This window comes from Oncorhynchus nerka, linkage group LG19 (genome assembly GCF_034236695.1).
Source record: "Oncorhynchus nerka isolate Pitt River linkage group LG19, Oner_Uvic_2.0, whole genome shotgun sequence".
Classification (NCBI taxonomy): Eukaryota; Metazoa; Chordata; class Actinopteri; order Salmoniformes; family Salmonidae; genus Oncorhynchus; species Oncorhynchus nerka.
The window spans coordinates 29,609,847-29,631,529 of record NC_088414.1 but is presented as its reverse complement, the minus strand read 5'-3'; the positions used below and the strand labels follow the sequence as shown (position 1 = coordinate 29,631,529).

General features: G+C 44.0%; 2 protein-coding genes across 4 annotated transcripts in view; one reads left to right on the top strand and one right to left on the bottom strand.

The window, feature by feature from the left end:
• LOC115146936 (signal-induced proliferation-associated 1-like protein 2) overlaps window positions 1–10,845 on the bottom strand; it is a 49,423-nt gene extending 38,578 nt beyond the window's left edge. Inside the window, 1 exon segment of the mRNA XM_065004853.1 lies at window positions 10,555–10,845. The gene's annotated coding sequence lies outside the window, so the exon portion shown is untranslated.
• A 704-nt stretch (window positions 10,846–11,549) lies between these two features.
• The window catches only part of LOC115101356 (cation channel sperm-associated protein 1-like), a 27,086-nt gene continuing 16,952 nt past the window's right edge, over window positions 11,550–21,683 (top strand). For all 3 annotated transcript variants that reach the window (XM_065004851.1, XM_065004850.1, XM_065004852.1), the window contains exon 1: window positions 11,550–11,712. In XM_065004851.1, coding sequence (XP_064860923.1) covers window positions 11,628–11,712 — 85 coding nt within the window. In that variant the 5' untranslated portion in view covers window positions 11,550–11,627. The remainder of the gene's footprint in view (window positions 11,713–21,683) is intronic.

Sequence of the window (21,683 nt, the reverse complement as noted above, 5' to 3'; positions counted from 1 at the left end):
CTCTAGCAGCGCTGGCCTCTACACCGCCTGTTGCTCTTTCTCTAGTCTCTAGCAGCGCTGGCCTCTACACCGCCTGTTGCTCTGTCTCTAGTCTCTAGCAGCGCTGGCCTCTACACCGCCTGTTGCTCTGTCTCTAGTCTCTAGCAGCGCTGGCCTCTACACCGCCTGTTGCTCTGTCTCTAGTCTCTACCAGCGCTGGCCTCTACACCGCCTGTTGCTCTGTCTCTAGCCTCTAGCAGCGCTGGCCTCTACACCGCCTGTTGCTCTGTCTTTAATCTCTAGCAGCACTGGCCTCTACACCGCCTATTGCTCTGTCTCTATTCTCTAGCAGCGCTGGCCTCTACACCGCCTGTTGCTCTGTCTCTAGTCTCTAGCAGCGCTGGCCTCTACACCGCCTGTTGCTCTGTCTCTAGTCTCTAGCAGCGCTGGCCTCTACACCGCCTGTTGCTCTGTCTCTAGTCTCTAGCAGCGCTGGCCTCTACACCGCCTGTTGCTCTTTCTCTAGTCTCTAGCAGCGCTGGCCTCTACACCGCCTGTTGCACTGCCTGTTGCTCTGTCTCTAGTCTCTAGCAGCACTGGCCTCTACACCGCCTGTTGCTCTGTCTCTAGTCTCTAGCAGCGCTGGCCTCTACACCGCCTGTTGCTCTGTCTCTAATCTCTAGCAGCACTGGCCTCTACACCGCCTATTGCTCTGTCTCTATTCTCTAGCAGCGCTGGCCTCTACACCGCCTGTTGCTCTTTCTCTAGTCTCTAGCAGCGCTGGCCTCTACACCGCCTGTTGCTCTGTCTCTAGTCTCTAGCAGCGCTGGCCTCTACACCGCCTGTTGCTCTGTCTCTAGTCTCTAGCAGCGCTGGCTTCTACACCACGTGCTGCTCTGTCTCTAGTCTCTACCAGCGCTAGTCTCTACCAGCGCTAGCCTCTACACCACGTGCTGCTCTGTCTCTAGTCTCTACCAGCGCTAGCCTCTACACCACGTGCTGCTCTGTCTCTAGTCTCTACCAGGGCTAGCCTCTGTGCCTGGTGATACAAGCCAATATGCTAACTGTGCCTGATGATACAAGCCAATATGCTAACTGTGCCTGGTGATACAAGCCAATATGCTAACTGTGCCTGGTGGTACAAGCCAATATGCTAACTGTGCCTGGTGGTACAAGCCAATATGCTAACTGTGCCTGGTGGTACAGGCCAATATGCTAACTGTGCCTGGTGGTACAGGCCAATATGCTAACTGTGCCTGGTGATACAAGCTGATTTTGCTCCTTTCCGTGTGTAGGCTGTGTTTGCGTGAGTCTTGCATCATGCTTTAAACACTGAACAAAAATATAAACGCAACATGCAACAATTTCAAAGATTTTACTGAGTTACAGTTCATATAAGGAAATCAGTCAATTGAAATGAATACATTAGGCTCTAATCTATGGATTTCACATGACTGGGAATACAGATATGGATAAGTTGGTCACAGATACTTTTTAAAAAAAGGTAGGGGTGTGGATCAGAAAACCAGTCAGTATCTGGTGTGACCACCATTTGCTTCATGCAGCGTGACACATCTCCTTCGCATAGAGTTGATCAGGCTGTTGATTGTGGGCTGTGGAATGTTGTCCCACTCCTCTTTAATGACTGATGCGAAGTTGCTGGATATTGGCGGGAATTGCCCCACCGCCACCATGGGGCACTCTGTTCACAACTTTCACATCAGCAAACCGCCCGCCCACACAACACCATACACACTGTCTGCCGTCTGTGGGACGACAAGCATCCTGGTCTCAGATGATCCCGCAGGTGAAGAAGCTGGAAGTGGAGGTCCTGGGCTGGGGTGTTTACACGTGTTGTGCGGTTGTGAGGCCGGTTGGACGTACTGCCAAATTTTCTAAAACAATGTTGGAGGCGGCTTATGTTAGAGAAATTAACATGACATTTTCTGGCAACATCTCTGGTGGACATTCCTGCAGTCAGAATGCCAACTCCACAACTGCACAACTCCACAACTGCACATTTTAGAGTGGCCTTTTATTGTCCCCAGCAGAAGGTGCACCTGTGTAATGATCCTGATGTTTAACCAGCTTCTTGATACGCTAAACCTGTCAGGTGGATGGATTATCTTGGCAAAGGAGAAATGCTCACTAACCGGGATATAAACAAATGTGTGCACAACATTTTAGAGAAATAAGCTTTTTGTGCGTATGGAACATTTCTGGGATCTTTTATTTCAAGTTATGAAACATGGGGCCAATGCTTCACATGTTGTATTTATATTTTTGTTCAGTATAGTTCAACCATCAGAGTATCACCTCGCCACGAGTGTCACTTTAATGGAGTGTGAGAAGGAGACTGTAACACAAGCACATTGATTTAGTTGAAATCAATGGCAAGTGGCTTTGTAAGGTATGATAATGTAGTGAACAGACGCATATGCTAGTACCCTGGGATCTCAAATCAAATTTTAAAAATGGTCACATGCTTCGTAAACAACAGGTGTAGACTAACAGTGAAATGCTTACTTACAGGCCCTTCCCAACAATGCAGAGAGAAAGAAAACAGAGAAATAATAGAAAGTAAAACATGTAATAGAAGTAATAATAAATACATAATGAGTAACGGGCTCCTGAGTGGTGCAGCAATCTAAGGCACTTCATCTCAGTGCTAGAGGCGTCACTACAGACCCTGGTTCGATTCCAGGCTGTATCACAACTGGCCGTGATTGGGTGTCCCATAGGGCGGTGAACAATTTGCCCAGCGTCGTCTGGGTTTGGCCGGGGTAGGCCATCATTGTAAATAAGAATTTGTTCTTAACTGACTTGCCTAGTTAAATAAAGGTTCAATTTTTAAAAAGTAAAAATAAATGATAACTTGGCCATATACAAAGCTATATCTGGTTCTCTGAGCTCTGTTAGTAATGTTAGTAGTGTTTCTGATCCTGACCCAGCTGTGCGGCCCTCCACCTTGGTCTGTGAGGTACATCCTGTCTGTGTGTTTCCTATGTGCGGCAGCTGTCTGAGAGGAGCCTCTCAGGCACACACACAGGCAGGACCGATCTACCAGTGCTACAGCTAAGCGCTTCTAATTAGTAACTCTGTTTTTTTGTTATGCTCTTTTTCCGCCAACGCCTTTAATATGAAAATGCAGCCAGTTGCACAGTGACTCTTTCCACCCTTATTGACTGTAATAGAATGGACATGAAGTGCTTTTCCGACATGGCTAGAGCAGTAATGATTTTCACTGTGTTGTATGTATCTGCCGATTAATGTGATATTGTGTGTGGAGGTCTTCTTTTTTTTTCTTGTGTTCTGCCTTTTTGATCAGACTGCTCAGGATGGGGAAGTAGTGATGTTGTGGGAGTATATTGAGTTAGATCTTCTTTCTGCACCACTGAATGTCACTGAGAGCACTTCTCCTATAATGGGAATTGGAATAACGAGAATAGGTGTGTGTTTGTGTGTGTTGTTCAGTCAGTGTATGTATGATATAACTTTATTTAACCTTTATTTAACCAGGAAAGGCTCATTGAGATTAAAATCTATTTTTCAAGAGCGCCCTGGCCAAGATAGGCTGCACCAAGTCATTACAAAAAAATTACAGACAGACAACATGAAAAACTACAAGTAATCTAGTAAAAACCATTGAATTCACAAGAGTATAAAACAGCAAATTAAAAACATTGACAGGTCAGGGAATCAGACTCAAAATCCTTCATCTGTGATTTAAAAACACCAATCGGGACAAGTTCTTCCAGTTTAAAAGTAGTTTGTAAGGCGTTCCAAGAAGATGGTGCAGAGTACATAAAAGCCCTTTTACCAAATTCAGTTTGGACATTTGGAACAGTTAGCAGGATAACGTCCAGAGAACGAAGAGAGTACCCATCACATTTCTGAACAATAAAAATGCACAAATAAAAAGGTAGTAAACCCAAAATGGCTTTGTAAATAAAAGTATACCAGTGACTGAGCCTACGAGTGACTAGAGAAGGCCAGCCAACCCTGGTATACAAAGTGCAGTGGTGCGTAAGGGTTTTGCAGTTTAAATAAATCTCAAAGTGCCATGGTAAAGGGTGTCAATTGATCTCAAACACTGAGCGGAAGCATTCATATATAAAATATTCCCATAGTCTAGTAAAGGCATAAATGTAGCTGATTACTAGCCTCCTTCTGGCTTCAAAAGAAAAACAGGCCTTATTCCTAAAATATTTCAGCTTAAAAAAAATTGTAAGTTGTTGAATATGCAATTTAAAAGAGAGGCCATCATCAATTAAAATTCCAATATACTTATATGAGGTTACAACCTCAATCTCCTTGCCCTGACAGGTAGTAATAGGTGAAAGGTTCAGAGGTCTATTTCTTGCATCAGAAAACACCATTCGTTTAGTTTTGTCAGTATTGCGGATAAGCTTTAATTGACACAAGGTATGTTGAACAGTATAAAAAGCAGTTTGCATGTTCTGGAAAGCATTTGTAAGAGACGAGGCACAACAGTAAATAACAGTATAATCAGCATAAAAATGAAGTTGTGCAATTTGGACATTTTTGTCGAAATCATTTATATAAATAGTGAATAAGAGAAGACCAAGTACAGAGCCTTGGGGCACACCATTCAAGACAGACAATTTAACAGACATAAGCCCATCAAATTGAGTGCACTGAGTTCTATCAGACAGATAGTTAGCAAACCATGCAACTCCATGCTCCGAAAGACCTACACTCGACAATCTCTGCCTTAGTATAGCATGAACAACTGTATCAAAAGCCTTAGAGAGATCAATAAAAAGTGAGACACAGTGCTGTTTTTTGTCAAGTGCTTCAGTGATATCATTTAAAACCTTCATAACTGGTTGATTAACAACATTGACGACAGCAAACTCCACACACCCACTGCCTACAGTATTTCTGACTAGTGGGTTATTTACAGAGTGCAAATCTGTGATGAGCAAGCGAACCTCCCTAGTGTGAATTTATTCAAATATTCAGCAGATGTTTTATTATCATAATCCTAATGCACTTTAAGATTTAATTTAGCTGAAATGAAATGTTCTTTCCAGTTACACAAATGTAGTAGTACAGTAGTATAGTAGTATGTAGTATAGTGGTATAATAATGTAGTAGTATAGTAGTATGTAGTACCTTTATTTGGCTCATTTTCTACTTCTCACTATCTTTTTTTACTCCTCCTTGCCTCTCTTTCTATTTCCCCATGAACACTCTCGCTCTCCTATGTCTCTCCTCTCTAGTCCTGCTCATTGTGCAGTCAGGCCCTGTGTGGCAGAGCAGAGCTGGGCCGGCCAGAGCCCAGGGACAGAAATCTGAGGGTGACTCCACTCCAGAGAGGGCTGAGCTCCCATTAAGAGCATGGCCACAGAGGACAGGTGACAAAGGAGAGCACAATCCGATTAGTGGATCCACCCAGTGGCTTCCACTGCTATCTACCATCCTACCATCCTCTGCTCTGTCCACCAGGCTCCCTCAGTCACACAGACACACTGCTCACTGGGAGAGATAGAGAGACACAGTCTGGCTAGGCCTAGTAACGCAAAATGGCTCCAACTGAGGGAGACGGTGTAGTTCTGCTGACTCATGTTTCAGTGGAGAGGATAATCTGCCTCGTAACCTTAGAAATATTTGATCCATGTTGATGAGGTATCATTAACTGGACAAATTGATTATTTCTCTTGAGACGCCACTGAAATCATTTAACTATTGTATTTGCCATATTATATATGTCTGGATGTAATTTTCGCCCTTATTGGTCAGTTAAAATATATCAGTTTGGCACGGCACAGTGTGGGAGCACCATGGTAAATGTCCTCTCTCGTGGAGCACAGTAGGCCTAAACATAGATTGAATAGCCTTTTCACATAGTCTTTCTGCCTCAGGTTGTTGTCAGATAGGCTCCTGTCCACGTTGTGTTATGTAAAGACAGTTGGTTGACTGTTGAGAGGCAATTTTCTGCAGCAGCCCTATGGAGAGGAGTTGCTTTTGGCATGGAAATATAATTTGGTATGCAAAGAGGGCAGCAGTGTAAGCTGGAGTTGAAATCCTGGGTGACACACAGCTTTAGTACATCTGAGGCAGGCAGGATCTGTTAGCCCTGTGGCTCTGCTAGCATCCTGCGCCACAGATGTGTAACACTGCTGCTCTCACTGTCATTTCCATCATATACAGTTGAAGTCGGAAGTTTACATACACCTTAGCCAAATACATTTAAACTCAGTTTTTCACAATTCCTTAATTTAATACTAGAAGAATTCCCTGTCTTAAGTCAGTTAGGATCACAACTTTATTTTAAGAATGTGAAATGTCAGAATAATAGGAGATAATTATTTATTTCAGATTTGATTTCTTTCATCACATTCCCAGTGGGTCAGAAGTTTACATACACTCAATTAGTATTTGGTAGCATTGCCTTTAAATTTTTTAACTTGGGTCAAACGTTTAGGGTAGCCTTCCACAAGCTTCCCACAATAAGTTGGGTGAATTTTGGCCCATTCCTCCTGACAAAGCTGGTGTAACTGAGTCAGGTTTGTAGGCCTCCTTGCTCGCACACACTTTTTCAGTTCTGCCCACACATTTTCTATAGGATTGAGGTCAGGGCTTTTTGATGGCCACTCCAATACCTTGACTTTGTTGTCCTTAAGCCATTTTGTCACAACTTTGGAAGTATGCTTGGGGTCATTGTCCATTTGGAAGACTCATTTGCGACGAAGCTTTAACTTCCTGACTGATGTCTTGAGATATTGCTTCAATATATCCACATAATTGTCCTCCCTCATGATGCCATCTATTTTGTGAAGTGCACCAGTCCCTCCTGCAGCAAAGCAACCCCATAACATGATGCTGCCACCCCCGTGCTTCATGGTTGGATTGGTGTTCTTCGGCTTGCAAGTCTCCCCCTTTTACCTCCAAACATAACAATGGTCATTATGGACAAACAGTTCTATTTTTGTTTCATCAGACCAGAGGAGATTTCTCCAAAAAGTACGATCTTCGTCCCCATGTGCAGTTCCAAACCGTAGTCTGACTCTTTTATGCCGCTTTTGGAGCAGCGGCTTCTTCCTTGCTGAGCGGCCTTTCAGGTTATGTTGATATAGGACTCGTTTTACTGTGGATATAGATACTTTTGTACCTGTTTCCTCCATTATCTTCACAAGGTCCTTTGCTGTTGTTCTGGGATTGATTTGCACTTTTTCGCAAAGTACATTTACATTTACATATTTACATTCATATCTCCTTCCTGAGCGGTATGACAACTGCGTTGTCCCATGGTGTTTATACTTGTGTACTATTGTTTGTACAGATGAATGTGGTACCTTCAGGCGTTTGGAAATTGCCCCCAAGGATGAACTAGACTTGTGGAGGTCTACAATTTTTTTTGCTGAGGTCTTGGCTGATTTCTTTTGATTTTCCCATGATGTCAAGCGAAGAGGCACTGAGTTTGAAGGTAGGGCTTGAAATACATCTACAGGTACACTCCTATTGACTCAAATTATGTCAATTAGCCCATCAGAAGCTTCTAAAGCCATGACATAATTTTCTGGAATTTTCCAAGCTCTTTAAAGGCACAGTCAACTTAGTGTATGTAAACTTCTGACCCACTGGAATTGTGATACAGTGAATTATAAGTGAAATAATCTGTCTGTAAACAATTGTTGGAAAAATTACTTGTGTCATGCACAAAGTAGATGTCCTAACCGACTTGCCAAAACTATAGTTTGTTAACAAGAAATTTGTTGAGTGGTTGAAAAATGAGTTTTAATGACTCCAACCTAAGTGTAAGTAAACTTCCGACTTCAACTGTAAGTCAGTTAGGGCTTCAATGTTTTGGGATCTCCGCTTATTAAACTGGCAAAGGACAAACATGTAACAGCTCCTTTACATTTAAAATATCTATTAAAGACATCAAGTGGTTCTGTACTTACAGCCTTGTTTCGTCTAATCAGATGCCTCATACTATAGTAACTATAGTCATTTTAGTTGGATAGATCTGTTCTCTGTGGCCAGGAGCTGGTGTAGGAATGGACAGTGATGTGGAGCAGTTTGATTCTGCAGGAAATACAAGTGGGCCTGATCGATCACAGAGATTAGCTGCTCTGCCTCACCTCTTCTCCCTTCTCCTCTGATCCCCTCTCCTTCTCTCCTCCCACTCAGCTGAAGAATGTGTGCCACACATGTCCCTGCTGACTGACAGAGAGCCTCTCATATTTAAAAAGAGTCCCAGACACCCACAGGTTTTTTTTAGCTCCATACTGTGACGATACTATGAGTCCTCAATAGATGAACAAATATAGACGCCTACACGCTCTGACGCCAATTGCTAGTTCCCATCATTTGGGTCAAAACAGCATATTTAAAGAGCAACATTTTTAACATGTTCTATGAAAAGGTTTTATTTTTTAGAGCGTCTGAGTGCTTCAACACACTTCAACACCAGCTAGAACAGGAATATTTCTGTCACTGACACACACACATCTGATAATTATATTATTGTAGGTATAGAAACATCTACCTACTGTCCACAAACTATTAAAGGCTGAGGGGAAAGCTTTTTTCTGTTATGTTGTCAAATAATAGAGAAATGTTGGAGTCTACTTTATCCTAAAATACAGGCGGGTACATCCATTAACCTTAATTTGACTGACAAATAAATGACTGTTGGGTTGAGATTCCTGCATTGAATAATTGTATGTCTGTTTAGAGTTGACACATGCATTTGGCCTAATTAACCTAATCAAAGTATACTCAAGTTAACAATACATTTGATCCTAAATTGAATGCCCCTTTGCAACTCTATTTTCTAATTACTACATTAGTATTCTGATATTATTACATCATCAATGATTTTGTAGTATTTGAGTAGCATTTCATGACAATTTCATGACAATTTAAGCACCATGGTAAGGTCCATTTTCCACCTCATTATTGGCACTGTGACCTCAAAGCATCACTAGACACTTGTACCCATACGCCTTGTGTGCGATGCCACAGTGGTTGTGTGTCATAGTCGCCCATAAATCTGCTGTTTGCATCTGGGCTCAGTTACCCCCGCACACATATATATTCATTCTCAGATAGTCAATGTTAATCTTCTGAAAACAAGCTATGTTCTGTATTTTATATACATTTGTCAGATGTGTCGCTGTCAAAGTGAGTCTATGATTGGAGAGCAGAGGGGCTTTCACACACACACACACACACACACACATCCATGGGCACATCTGGCCAACCATGCAGATTAGCAGTCTCGGATGGATAACGTCACACCCTCTGCCAATCTGGCCACGAACGCACAAAGACCGCGACCAAGTCAATAGCCCTGTTTATGCCTGCCGTTAACATGCGTCCTTCGTCCTGATCTTGACCTGATTTGTCTGTTTACACTTATAAGATCTGTTCACAGTCAGATCACAATGAGTCTTTTAATTGTCTACACTTGTCTAAAGTGTAAGGACAAAGGCCGCATGTTAAATCCAGGTATAAACAGGGCTTCTGTCATCAAATTTAGACAAGCACACGACCTGCCGCACTCCTCAGGAAAGAGAGCGAGGACTTCACCATGTCAAGTCTCAATGCATTCATCATCATATGGAATGAGATTGTCCGCTACTGACAACCACAGTGAAAACCACATATGATGAGGACTCATGTGGTGCAAAATAAATTAAATGGTCCGTCCTTTTAGTGCACTGGCTTATGTAAAGCTGTCCCTCAACCCTCTCCTCTTCATCTCCCTCAATAATTCGCCCGTTCTCTTTCTCTACCAGACTTCACCATCCCTTGCATCCCCGACTCCAAAAAACACAACCCCCCCTCACAGACAAATTGAGAAGAAAAAAAATCTCTTGCATCCCTCCTTTTCTTTGCCACCTTGAAAACAACACCCTGATCCTGGCTCTGGTTCTCCATTCCATCATTGTCTGTGCACGTTACATGCAGTACCCTCTCAGTCCTCTTTATCATCCATATCCCCCACACAAAACAGGCAGGGGCTGCAGACCTTTGTTTGTAAAATAAATAAATAAATAATAACAATATATATTTTAAAATCCTATTTATCTTGTCTTTTTGTTTCTGTATCACTATAGCTCCTCTCTATTCCTTTTTTCCCTTTTCCCTGTTTCTGGCGCTCTTTCTGTCTCTGCTCCCTCCCTTCCTCCACCTGGCCCACATCTCTGGGTCCTGCAGCCCAGAGCTCCCTACACAGCAAGGTCTGCAGTGGCTTCATGTCAATGTCAGAACAGCGTTTTTAAACGAGCCCACAACACCAGAGAGAGGGGGGAGAACGAGCGTGAAGAGAGCAGAATGTTGCTTAGACATCCTTTACCTACCCCTGACAAAGCGTTCGTTCATTGTGTTGACACATCCTCTGCTCTCTCACTTTTGTACTGCAGAATGCTCTGAATCTCTGGTGGAACCGACTGGAAATAAGAGCATATGTATGCCCACATCGAGCCATCTAGGTTGTCCTGATCAAGCCAATCACATTCATTATCACCAGACCACAGGACATAGGGAATTAGGAATGTGGCATTCTAAAGGGTCTGAGTAGAGAAAGACAGGACTTACCTCCACATTTCAGCTCCGCTCCACCCTGCCTGGTCTCATTCTGTTCCTTTCTGTCTGCTCCCTCCCCCTCTCCCCATGACAGCATTTTTCTGCTATCTATCCCCACTCTGATGCCTTTTCTCCTTCTTCTAACTCTTCGGTTCCACTTGTCTGCTCCCTTCTTCCCCTCTCCAAAAATAAAACTCCTCTCTGATCAGTGTGGCTAGGAACTCAGCTCTTCCATCCCGTTGTTCAGTCAAAAGAGGCAGGTTGATTTGCTCAGTCCCTCACGCTCTCTCTCACGCCCATTCAAATCACACTAAAGCCAACCCCCTCCTTCTCCTCCCCTCACACACACCACATCACCGATCTCTCTCCTCCCCCTCTCTCTCTCTCTTTCGCTCTGTCAAAGAGAGGCTGAGGCAGCAATAGACCGCAATAGGCAGGATGTGCTCTTCTCTCTCTCTCTATCTCTTTCTCTCTCTCTGAGTCTAATCTGTTTTCTATATTAATGGTTGGATGATTAGGGCGACTAGATTAGGCGACCAATGACTAAGTGCATCTAGCCTGTCAGCCTCAATGTGCTATTCTAAGCAAATTTGTGTGTTTTGGGTGGAGGAAGGGTTGGGGGGCAAATTGTATTTATTTATTTTTTATTTAACCTTCACTTAACTAGGCAAGTCAGTTAAGATCAAATTCTCAAGGAGCATGTTTATTTTTGTGTGTGTTTAGGGGAGACCTACTGTGTCCACACTAAACAATGAAATGGTTGCCCAACAATAACAGTACATGGTTTACTAGACTGACCATTAAGAGGACTACCATCACTGTTCACCTCCCCCTCCCATCCTATCCCCTCCCCATGCCTTTCCTCCCAGCAGGTGCTCTGCCACCTGACCTTGTCCTGCATGCGTTTCCATAGACATTACCTTGTCTTCCTAAGCCCAGCCATGGCGTGCTCTGATTATGTCATCCTACCAAAGCACAGGCGTCAGTCCCAGACTGAACACGGGAGATGTTTATGAGAGGGGAGAATTACGCTGCGCCTTGTGAGCCTTTTACTGTGTCAAATTAAGGTGTTACCACTGAGGAGTATGGTGTTTTCCATTTGTCTTCGATGTGTTGTGCCAGCACGGTCATTTTTCTCCCTTTTTTCAGATGGATTTTTGTCACTATGGGGTAAGGGAAATCACAGCCTACAGTACTGTGTACCTCACTTTAGAATACAAGACTGAGCCCCTAATCCCAGATGCTCCTCCTCTCATCACGCTCAAATGCATCCTCATGTTGGAAACACAGGGCATAAAACAACATGTAAATGTATGCTGCATGACTCATAACATTACAGGCATATCCAATATGTGCGTAATATAGTCACAAATATGTGTATATTGTAAGCATTAGTACATGGTTTCTATACTCAGTTAGGTGCTTCTTTACCCTCACTAACTAATAGCCTTGAAAGTCCAGCTTTAAACAACCCTTTAGTTTATGTGGCAGTGTAGCTGGGGCCCGACTCCATCCCCTAATTACTGTATATAATCCCCCCCCTCGCCTGACCATGTGGCCCTGTTAGGAGGTCACCAGCTCTGGCCAAGCCCACAACAGAGCCGGGTGTGGGGGTAGGGTGGGGATAGGAGGACGGTGTTGGGGATAGTGAGTCAACGGATTACAACAAAGGAATAATGACCATAGTTTAGCATACACAAGACAAGCATTTTAGTGATGGCACTAGAATGACATTGGTGTATATCATCGAATGACACCTTATGTAAAAAAAAAAAAGAAAGAATGTACATTCACTATTATTATATTGCATTTGAAATGTGTTCAAAATACCATTCACACATGGCAATGCAAAACCCAATGAGTAAAATATATACTTTTCATCAACAACTTGTTTATTTAACATCATGTAGATGAAATATCTCTTTCAAATAAGTGTTACCATATATTGGTCCAACCATTTAAGCAGAAAATAGTTTGTAAGTATTGATTGTGGATCAGATAAATATTATTTTCTATTATTCATTTGCATTTAACTAGGCAAGTCAGTTAAGAACAAATTCTTATTTTCAATGGCATACTAGGATCAGTGGGTTAACTGCCTTATTCAGGGGCAGAATGACAGATTTTTACCTTGTCAGCTCGAGGATTCGATTTTGCAACCTTTCGGTTACTAGTCCCACACTCTAACCACTAGGCTACCTGAGTGGTGTTATTTTTGTCAAAGACCAGACTACCCCCAGCTCATTTACTCTGGGCACTATTTCCCCTTCCTATTTTGTTAGAGAATCAGGAAATGTGGCCCAATGAAACGAGAAGCTGACTGCTTCACTTTATATCTCTATTAGAAACAATGACTGAAAGGAATTCTACTGCTGTCACATTCTCCAACCAAGACCATCATGCTAGAACATACTGAATCTATAATATTTAGCAAGTCTAGCTGCCTGGCTAGTGTGTTTTATTAACAGGAAAATGTAGAGTGGTTGTGTTGGCATTGATATAGGCCTAACATAATTACATTCCACCCTATACAGAGAAATCATGTTCCTGAATAAACATTCTCTTATAGGCCCAAACAAAGTGAGATCTGGAAATGAACTACATTTCATGGTTGTTGTTACCCATTTCATGTGAATACATGTTGACAGTGACACAAGGTTTCCACATCCTTTGTCATCTCGCACATCCTGTGTACCGTTAAATTGTCAGTACTAGCTCACAGCAATAGTCAGTACTACAGCGACATCTATTGGCAAAGTGATGTGTCGACAACCTTGTGCCATTGTGACCAGGGCCCAGACTTTGCACCAGTTATTCTCAGAAGAGACAAAAAGGGAAAAGAAGGTGTGTTTGATATATCTTACATCTTACACCTTCTCTGATGCTTAATTTACATTGTTCATTTCCTTCTCATAATAACAAGTACATAAATACATCAGGCTATTTATTATGAGTATGGAGATAGATGGTCACTATGACTTCTTTCTAAATCATATTTACCAGCTGCTTAATAAAACTCAGAGTGCTAAGACCATGACCAGAGATGCATAGGCCTACAGAATGTGGTTTCAAGAAACAACACCAGGGCTCTTTTATCAAGATTAAACATGTACAATAACTCTCTAGTCGAGGACAAATAAGATTTCTCATGCGGAGGTTAAGTTGGTATTATGATGAGTCACTGAAGGTTTGTGGGAGAAGAGTGCACGACTAGAAAAGGTACATTTCCTGAAGTAAATGTGTATGCTTGCTTCAGCTATCTTAAAGAAATGGTATGTTATTGTAAGTTTAAATTGTTATTTATAACATAAGAATATTGTAACAACGGTAACAACTGCTATAGAAATGATAACCCTAACCCTAGATTAATGTACCCACGCCAACTCCACCTTGTCCACATCCCGGTTCAAACCTAACCCTCAACCACAACCCTAACCCTAGATTAATGTACCCACGCCAACTCCACCTTGTCCACATCCCGGTTCAAACCTAACCCTCAACCACAACCCTAACCCTAGCCTCAACCACAACCCTAGCCTCAACCACAACCCTAGCCTCAACCACAACCCTAACCCTAGCCTCAACCACAACCCTAGCCTCAACCACAACCCTAGCCTCAACCACAACCCTAGCCTCAACCACAACCCTAGCCTCAACCACAACCCTAACCCTAGCCTTAACCACAACCCTAACCCTAGCCTCAACCACAACCCTAGCCTCAACCCTAACCCTAGCCTCAACCACAACCCTAACCCTAGCCTCAACCACAACCCCAACCCTACCCTCAACCACAACCCTAACCCTAGTCTCAACCACAACCCTAGCCTCAACCACAACCCTAACCCTAGCCTCAACCACAACCCTAGCCTCAACCACAACCCTAACCCTAGCCTCAACCCCAACCCTAGCCTCAACCACAACCCTAACCCTAGCCTCAACCACAACCCTAACCCTAGCCTCAACCACAACGATAGCCTCAACCACAACCCTAACCCTAGCATCAACCACAACCCCAACCCTAGCCTCAACCACAACCCCAACCCTAGCCTCAACCACAAACACAACCCTAGCCTCAACCACAACCCCAACCCTAGCCTCAATTACAACCCTAACCCTAGCCTCAACCACAACCCTAACCTCAACCACAACCCTAGCCTCAACCACAACCCTAGCCTCAACCACAACCATAACCCTAGCCTCAACCCTAACCCTAGCCTCAACCACAACCACAACCCCAACCCTAGCCTCAACCACAACCCCAACCCTAGCCTCAATTACAACCCTAACCCTAGCCTCAACCACAACCCTAACCTCAACCACAACCCTAACCCTAGCCTCAACCACAACCCTAGCCTCAACCACAACCCTAACCCTCAACCACAACCCCAACCCTAGCCTCAACCACAACCCCAACCCTAGCCTCAACCACAACCCTAACCCTAGCCTCAACCACAACCCTAGCCTCAACCACAACCCTAACCCTAGCCTCAACCACAAACACAACCCTAGTCTCAACCACAACCCCAACCCTAGCCTCAACCACAACCCTAAACCTAGCCTCAACCCTAACCCTAACCCTAGATTCATGTCCACATCCCAGTTCAACTCTAACCCTAGACTCAACCACAACCCTAACCCTAGCTTCATGTCCAAATCCCGGTTCAACTCTAACCCTAGCTTCATGTCCACATCCCGGTTCAACCCTATCCCTAGCTTCATGTCCAAATCCCGGTTCAACTCTAACCCTAGCTTCATGTCCACATCCCGGTTCAACCCTATCCCTAGCTTCATGTCCACATCCCGGTTCAACCCTAACCCTAGCTTCATGTCCACATCCCAGTTCAACCCTAACCCTAGCCTCATGTCCACATCCCAGTTCAACTCTAACCCTAGCTTCATGTCCACATCCCGGTTCAACCCTAACCCTAGCTTCATGTCCACATCCCGGTTCAACCCTAACCCTAGCCTCATGTCCACATCCCAGTTCAACTCTAACCCTAGCTTCATGTCCACATCCCAGTTCAACTCTATCCCTAGCCTTATGTCCACATCCCAGTTCAACTCTAACCCTAGCCTCATGTCCACATCCCGGTTCAACCCTAACCCTAGCCTCATGTCCACATCCCGGTTCAACTCTAACCCTAGCCTCATGTCCACATCCCGGTTCAACCTTAACACTAGCTTCATGTCCACATCCCAGTTCAACCCTAACCCTAGCCTCATGTCCACATCCCGGTTCAACCCTAACCCTAGCCTCATGTCCACATCCCAGTTCAACTCTAACCCTAGCTTCATGTCCACATCCCAGTTCAACCCTAACCCTAGCTTCATGTCCACATCCCAGTTCAACCCTAACCCTAGCCTCAACCACAACCACAACCCCAACCCTAGCCTCAACCACAACCCCAACCCTAGCCTCAATTACAACCCTAACCCTAGCCTCAACCACAACCCTAACCTCAACCACAACCCTAACCCTAGCCTCAACCACAACCCTAGCCTCAACCACAACCCTAACCCTCAACCACAACCCCAACCCTAGCCTCAACCACAACCCCAACCCTAGCCTCAACCACAACCCTAACCCTAGCCTCAACCACAACCCTAACCCTCAACCACAAACACAACCCTAGCCTCAACCACAACCCCAACCCTAGCCTCAACCACAACCCTAACCCTAGCCTCAACCACAACCCTAGCCTCAACCACAACCCTAACCCTAGCCTCAACCACAAACACAACCCTAGTCTCAACCACAACCCCAACCCTAGCCTCAACCACAACCCTAAACCTAGCCTCAACCCTAACCCTAACCCTAGATTCATGTCCACATCCCAGTTCAACTCTAACCCTAGACTCAACCACAACCCTATCCCTAGCTTCATGTCCAAATCCCGGTTCAACTCTAACCCTAGCTTCATGTCCACTTCCCGGTTCAACCCTATCCCTAGCTTCATGTCCAAATCCCGGTTCAACTCTAACCCTAGCTTCATGTCCACATCCCGGTTCAACCCTAACCCTAGCTTCATGTCCACATCCCGGTTCAACCCTAACCCTAGCCTCATGTCCACATCCCAGTTCAACTCTAACCCTAGCTTCATGTCCACATCCCAGTTCAACTCTAACCCTAGCCTCATGTCCACATCCCAGTTCAACTCTAACCCTAGCCTCATGTCCACATCCCAGTTCAACTCTAACCCTAGCTTCATGTCCACATCCCAGTTCAACTCTATCCCTAGCCTTATGTCCACATCCCAGTTCAACTCTAACCCTAGCCTCATGTCCACATCCCGGTTCAACCCTAACCCTAGCCTCATGTCCACATCCCGGTTCAACTCTAACCCTAGCCTCATGTCCACATCCCGGTTCAACCTTAACACTAGCTTCATGTCCACATCCCAGTTCAACCCTAACCCTAGCCTCATGTCCACATCCCGGTTCAACCCTAACCCTAGCCTCATGTCCACATCCCAGTTCAACTCTAACCCTAGCTTCATGTCCACATCCCAGTTCAACCCTAACCCTAGCTTCATGTCCACATCCCAGTTCAACCCTAACCCTAGCCTCAACCACAACCCTAACAGTGTTTCTTTGTAGTCTTAAACAAATCTACTTTGAAACAAACGTATACACCTCACACACATGGCTATGGGCTTAACAAAAAGAGGACACCTGTACCATGTCAGATATAGAGTTGAAATGTATTCAAATTTGAGTTTGCATCCCGATATTACGCTTTATATACATCTCAGAACACTGAAATTTAACAAAACCGTTTGACATAGAAACACCGGATTTTCTGTATTTAAAAAAATACATTGTTTATTAATTATGAAACTATTAAAAAAATATGAATAACATTCCACCAATGAGGCCACTAGTCATTTGACTGCAGGATAGGGCTTCTGATATATAGCCATTGATTCTAGAATAATAGAACTTATAAATGCTTGATGAGCTTAGTTCAACTGTCATACCCCATCAGAATCAAATCAAATTTATGTATATAGCCCTTTCGTACATCAGCTGATATCTCAAAGTGCTGTACAGAAACCCAGCCTAAAACCCCAAACAGCAAGCAATGCAGGTGTAGAAGCACGGTGGCTAGGAAAAACTCCCTAGAAAGGCCAAAACCTAGGAAGAAACCTAGAGAGGACCAGGCTATGTGGGGTGGCCAGTCCTCTTCTGGCTGTGCCGGGTGGAGATTATAACAGAACATGGCCAAGATGTTCAAATGTTCATAAATGACCAGCATGGTCAAATAATAATAATCACAGGCAGAACAGTTGAAACTGGAGCAGCAGCACGGCCAGGTGAACTGGGGACAGCAAGGAGTCATCATGTCAGGTAGTCCTGAGGCATGGTCCTAGGGCTCAGGTCCTCCGAGAGAGAGAAAGAGCGAATTAGAGAGAGCATACTTAAATTCACACAGGACACCGGATAGGACAGGATAAGTACTCCAGATATAACAAACTTACCCTAGCCCCCCGACACATAAACTACTGCAGCATAAATACTGGAGGCTGAGACAGGAGGGGTCAGGAGACACTGTCGCCCCATCCGATGACACCCCCGGACATGGCCAAACAGGAAGGATATAACCCCACCCACTTTGCCAAAGCACAGCCCCCACACCACTAGAGAGATATCTTCATCCACCAACTTACCATCCTGAGACAAGACCGAGTATAGCCCACAAAGATCTCCGCCACGGCACAACCCAAGGGGGGGCACCAACCCAGACAGGAAGATCACATCAGTGACTCAACCCACTCAAGTGACGCACCCCTCCTAGGGACGTTATGAAAGAGCCCTAGTAAGCCAGTGACTCAGTCCCTGTAATAGGGTTAGAGGCAGAGAATCCCAGTGGAAAGAGGGGAACCGGCCAGGCAGAGACAACAAGGGCGGTTAGTTGCTCCAGAGCCTTTCCGTTCACCTTCACACTCCTGGGCCAGACTACATTAAATCATATGACCCACTGAAGAGATGAGTCTTCAGTAAAGACTTAAAGGTTGAGACCGAGTTTGCATCTCTCACATGGGTAGGCAGACCATTCCATAAAAATTGAGCTCTATAGGAGAAAGCCCTGCCTCCAGCTGTTTGCTTAGAAATTCTAGGGACAATTAGGAGGCCTGCGTCTTGTGACCGTAGCGTACGTATGTACGACAGGACCAAATCAGAGAGATAGGTAGGAGCAAGCCCATGTAATGCTTTGTAGGTTAGCAGTAAAACCTTGAAATCAGCCCTTGCCTTGACAGGAACCCATGATATAAGCTTGTTTTACTCCAATGTGTGTAAACAATGTAGCCTAATTGGACACACACACTGTATAACTAGAAAACAATGCGTGCATGATCAATCCTTGCCTCCATAGCCATGTCTATGAATTTGAGAGGGGTTACATTTCTCTGCTGTTTAACAAAACAAGTTGCAGAGGGCCGTTAGATTTTTCTTCGAATTGGAGGCTGCAGCTTTAAGTGTACTGCTGCCTAATTATTCCGTTTTTGATTGTTTATCCATTTTTTCGATCATTCCAATCAGCACTTCAGATGAACAAAAACAACTCCGGTCACAACGCCTCTCCCCTATTTGACCTAGATAGTTTGTGTGTATGTATTGATATGTAGGCTGTGCTGTTTTTAAATGTATGTAGTTCTGTCATTGAGCTGTTCTTGTCTATTAATATTATTAATATTCTGTATTGTGTCATGTTCTGTGTGGACCCCAGGAAGAGTAGCAGTGTCTTTTCCAACAGCTAATGGGGATCCTAATAAATTACCAAAAATACAACAGCGCCACCTAGGCCAAAGCCCGCCTAACTGAAAGTTGAACATGGTTGGTTGAGGTGAGGTGTAGGCCTATATGATTTTAGGACATGAAAAAGATTTGAGCGTTTTCCGCTAGATGGGCCAGCTGCAAAGTCAAAATTGGCTATAATGAAAAAAATGTAAGGTTAGGGTTAGGCATTAGGTTTAGCAGTGTGGTTAAGGTTAGGGTTAAGGTTAGGTTTGACTTTGTGCCTGTGCCAGTTAGAGAACACTCTGAAGAGCAGCCTCCAGAACAAGATGCATGAAAAAAAATGCTAACCTGCAAAAATGACATGAAAATCGAATAGGCCTATACCTAGCCTACATTATATTTGTCCCACTATTAAATCGGGGAGGGGACTGTGGATTTTTCTCAGTCCATCAGCACGTTCCTTTGTACATTAGGCTTACGCAATATCCCAGACAGCACTGGGATGATTTTGATGTAACTTGATAGTGAATGATGCGTCTTGCCATAGAGATCAGGCATTTACAAAGTTACACTGATTGGCCCTAGGCGGGAGCTGTGGTCATTGACTGAAATGTGTTCGTCATATGCAATATCTCAATTGGCCCAAGGGGCGCTGCATCATTTGTGGGGGACGACATGATACTGCAACCTCTTGCCTTATTTTTTAAATAAATTGACACAAAAACATATTTAAAAAATAAGGGTTTCTATTTTGAAGGAATTCAGATAAAAAATTCCACAAGAGGGGTCAAGAACACATCTGTGTTATCACTGCTACCTCCTCCTAATGTATCACAATTTCTGTCTTTAGATTACCCCCTGCCTTTACCATATTTCATCTGACTGAATGGTTGAAACGGAATTGGAGAGTCATGGTGCTGTCGTTTAAGTTGATTCTATTGTTGTTAGAGGGCTGTGTATTCATGTCCTCGGCAAACTGTCCAGCTGTATGTAAATAAGACAGCACGAACTGCACATGGCCCACGAGTGCCACGGGCCAATCGCAGGCGCTCCTACATCCTTTCTCGTAGCAACAAGATTACACATTCCGAATTCCTCCTGCCCAGGCTGTGTGCTGAACAAAGGCAGTGTAGGCCGAAGTTGGTGGTGCCTCTGTATAGCCCATAGGCTGCTCTAGAGCCAGGCATTGAGGATTCTTCTAAGTACATTTTCAAGCAATTGCTAAGACTATGACATATCATCAATGATGTGCGTGATGATGATGATGATGATGATGATGATATCATTGTAGGCATAGTGGGTCACTTAATAGGCTAAAGACCTAAAAGAAAAAATTATTATAATAAACAAAACAATTCTTTTTTTTTTTAAACCTACCTTACCTACTGAGGCTGAATTGAAATGTCAAATGTAGGACAGGCTCATAAACACCCCGAGGGCCCATGCAGCAATGCTCTTTTTGAAACAACATTTTGTAGGCTAAAATTGTAGTTGTATTCGGTGGATTTAACATATTGCTAGATATTACTGCACCGTTGGAGGTAAAAACATAAGCATTTCTCTGCACCTGCGATAACATCTAAAATTTGATTTTGAGGTTAATGACATTAGTTTGAACTTGTTGACCAGTGTATATTGCGGGTGGCACATTTTTTAAAACAAGTTTTCCCTTATAGGCCTCAGTGGAGATAGGTATTCCGTTAGTTTAAAAGCGCCACATTTGTGATTCCGTTTAATTATCCCACCGCTGAACAACCAGGGACCGCCAGTAATTGACTAAGTCAGGCAGGTCACGTCAAAGAATAGGACCGAATTCAATTCTCCAGCTTTATGCAAATAGGGTGTCACAGAGGTCAGGGCAGGCGCGTGGCTTGTGCCTCCAAAGGCACACGCTTCAAACTTCCAATTCCAACAAAGGCGGAAAGTAAAATAATGGGGGAAGTCCCCCCTTCAACCCCGAACACATAGGCCTATTCAAATACATGCCCTTTACGCCTCTCCCTAGTGCTATCCTCCTCGCGCGCCAACTTTTTTTTGTCTACTATCCCCAAAGGATGAAAAGAAAATCCAATAACAATCAAAGCTCCCGAGAAAACAGACCGGTTGGGAGACACCATACAAAGGCTGGGATGTGTGTGTGTGTGTGTGTTTGTGCGTGTGCGTCCTGAGCATATTCCAAACTAGATTGCTGCTGAGGACAGTGTCGGTTTCTCCTATTGTGGGACATGCTTATTCTTCATAACAACATTATCTGATGCCTATTTTAAATCAATGTTGACAAGTTAAAAGGAAAGGCATAAGGAAACGGGCTGAAGGTAATGATTTTGTCTGGGTTGATACCCCTAATATATCATTTCTCTATCAAAACCGGAATTGGGAATGTTGTCTTTTATTTGTATTTT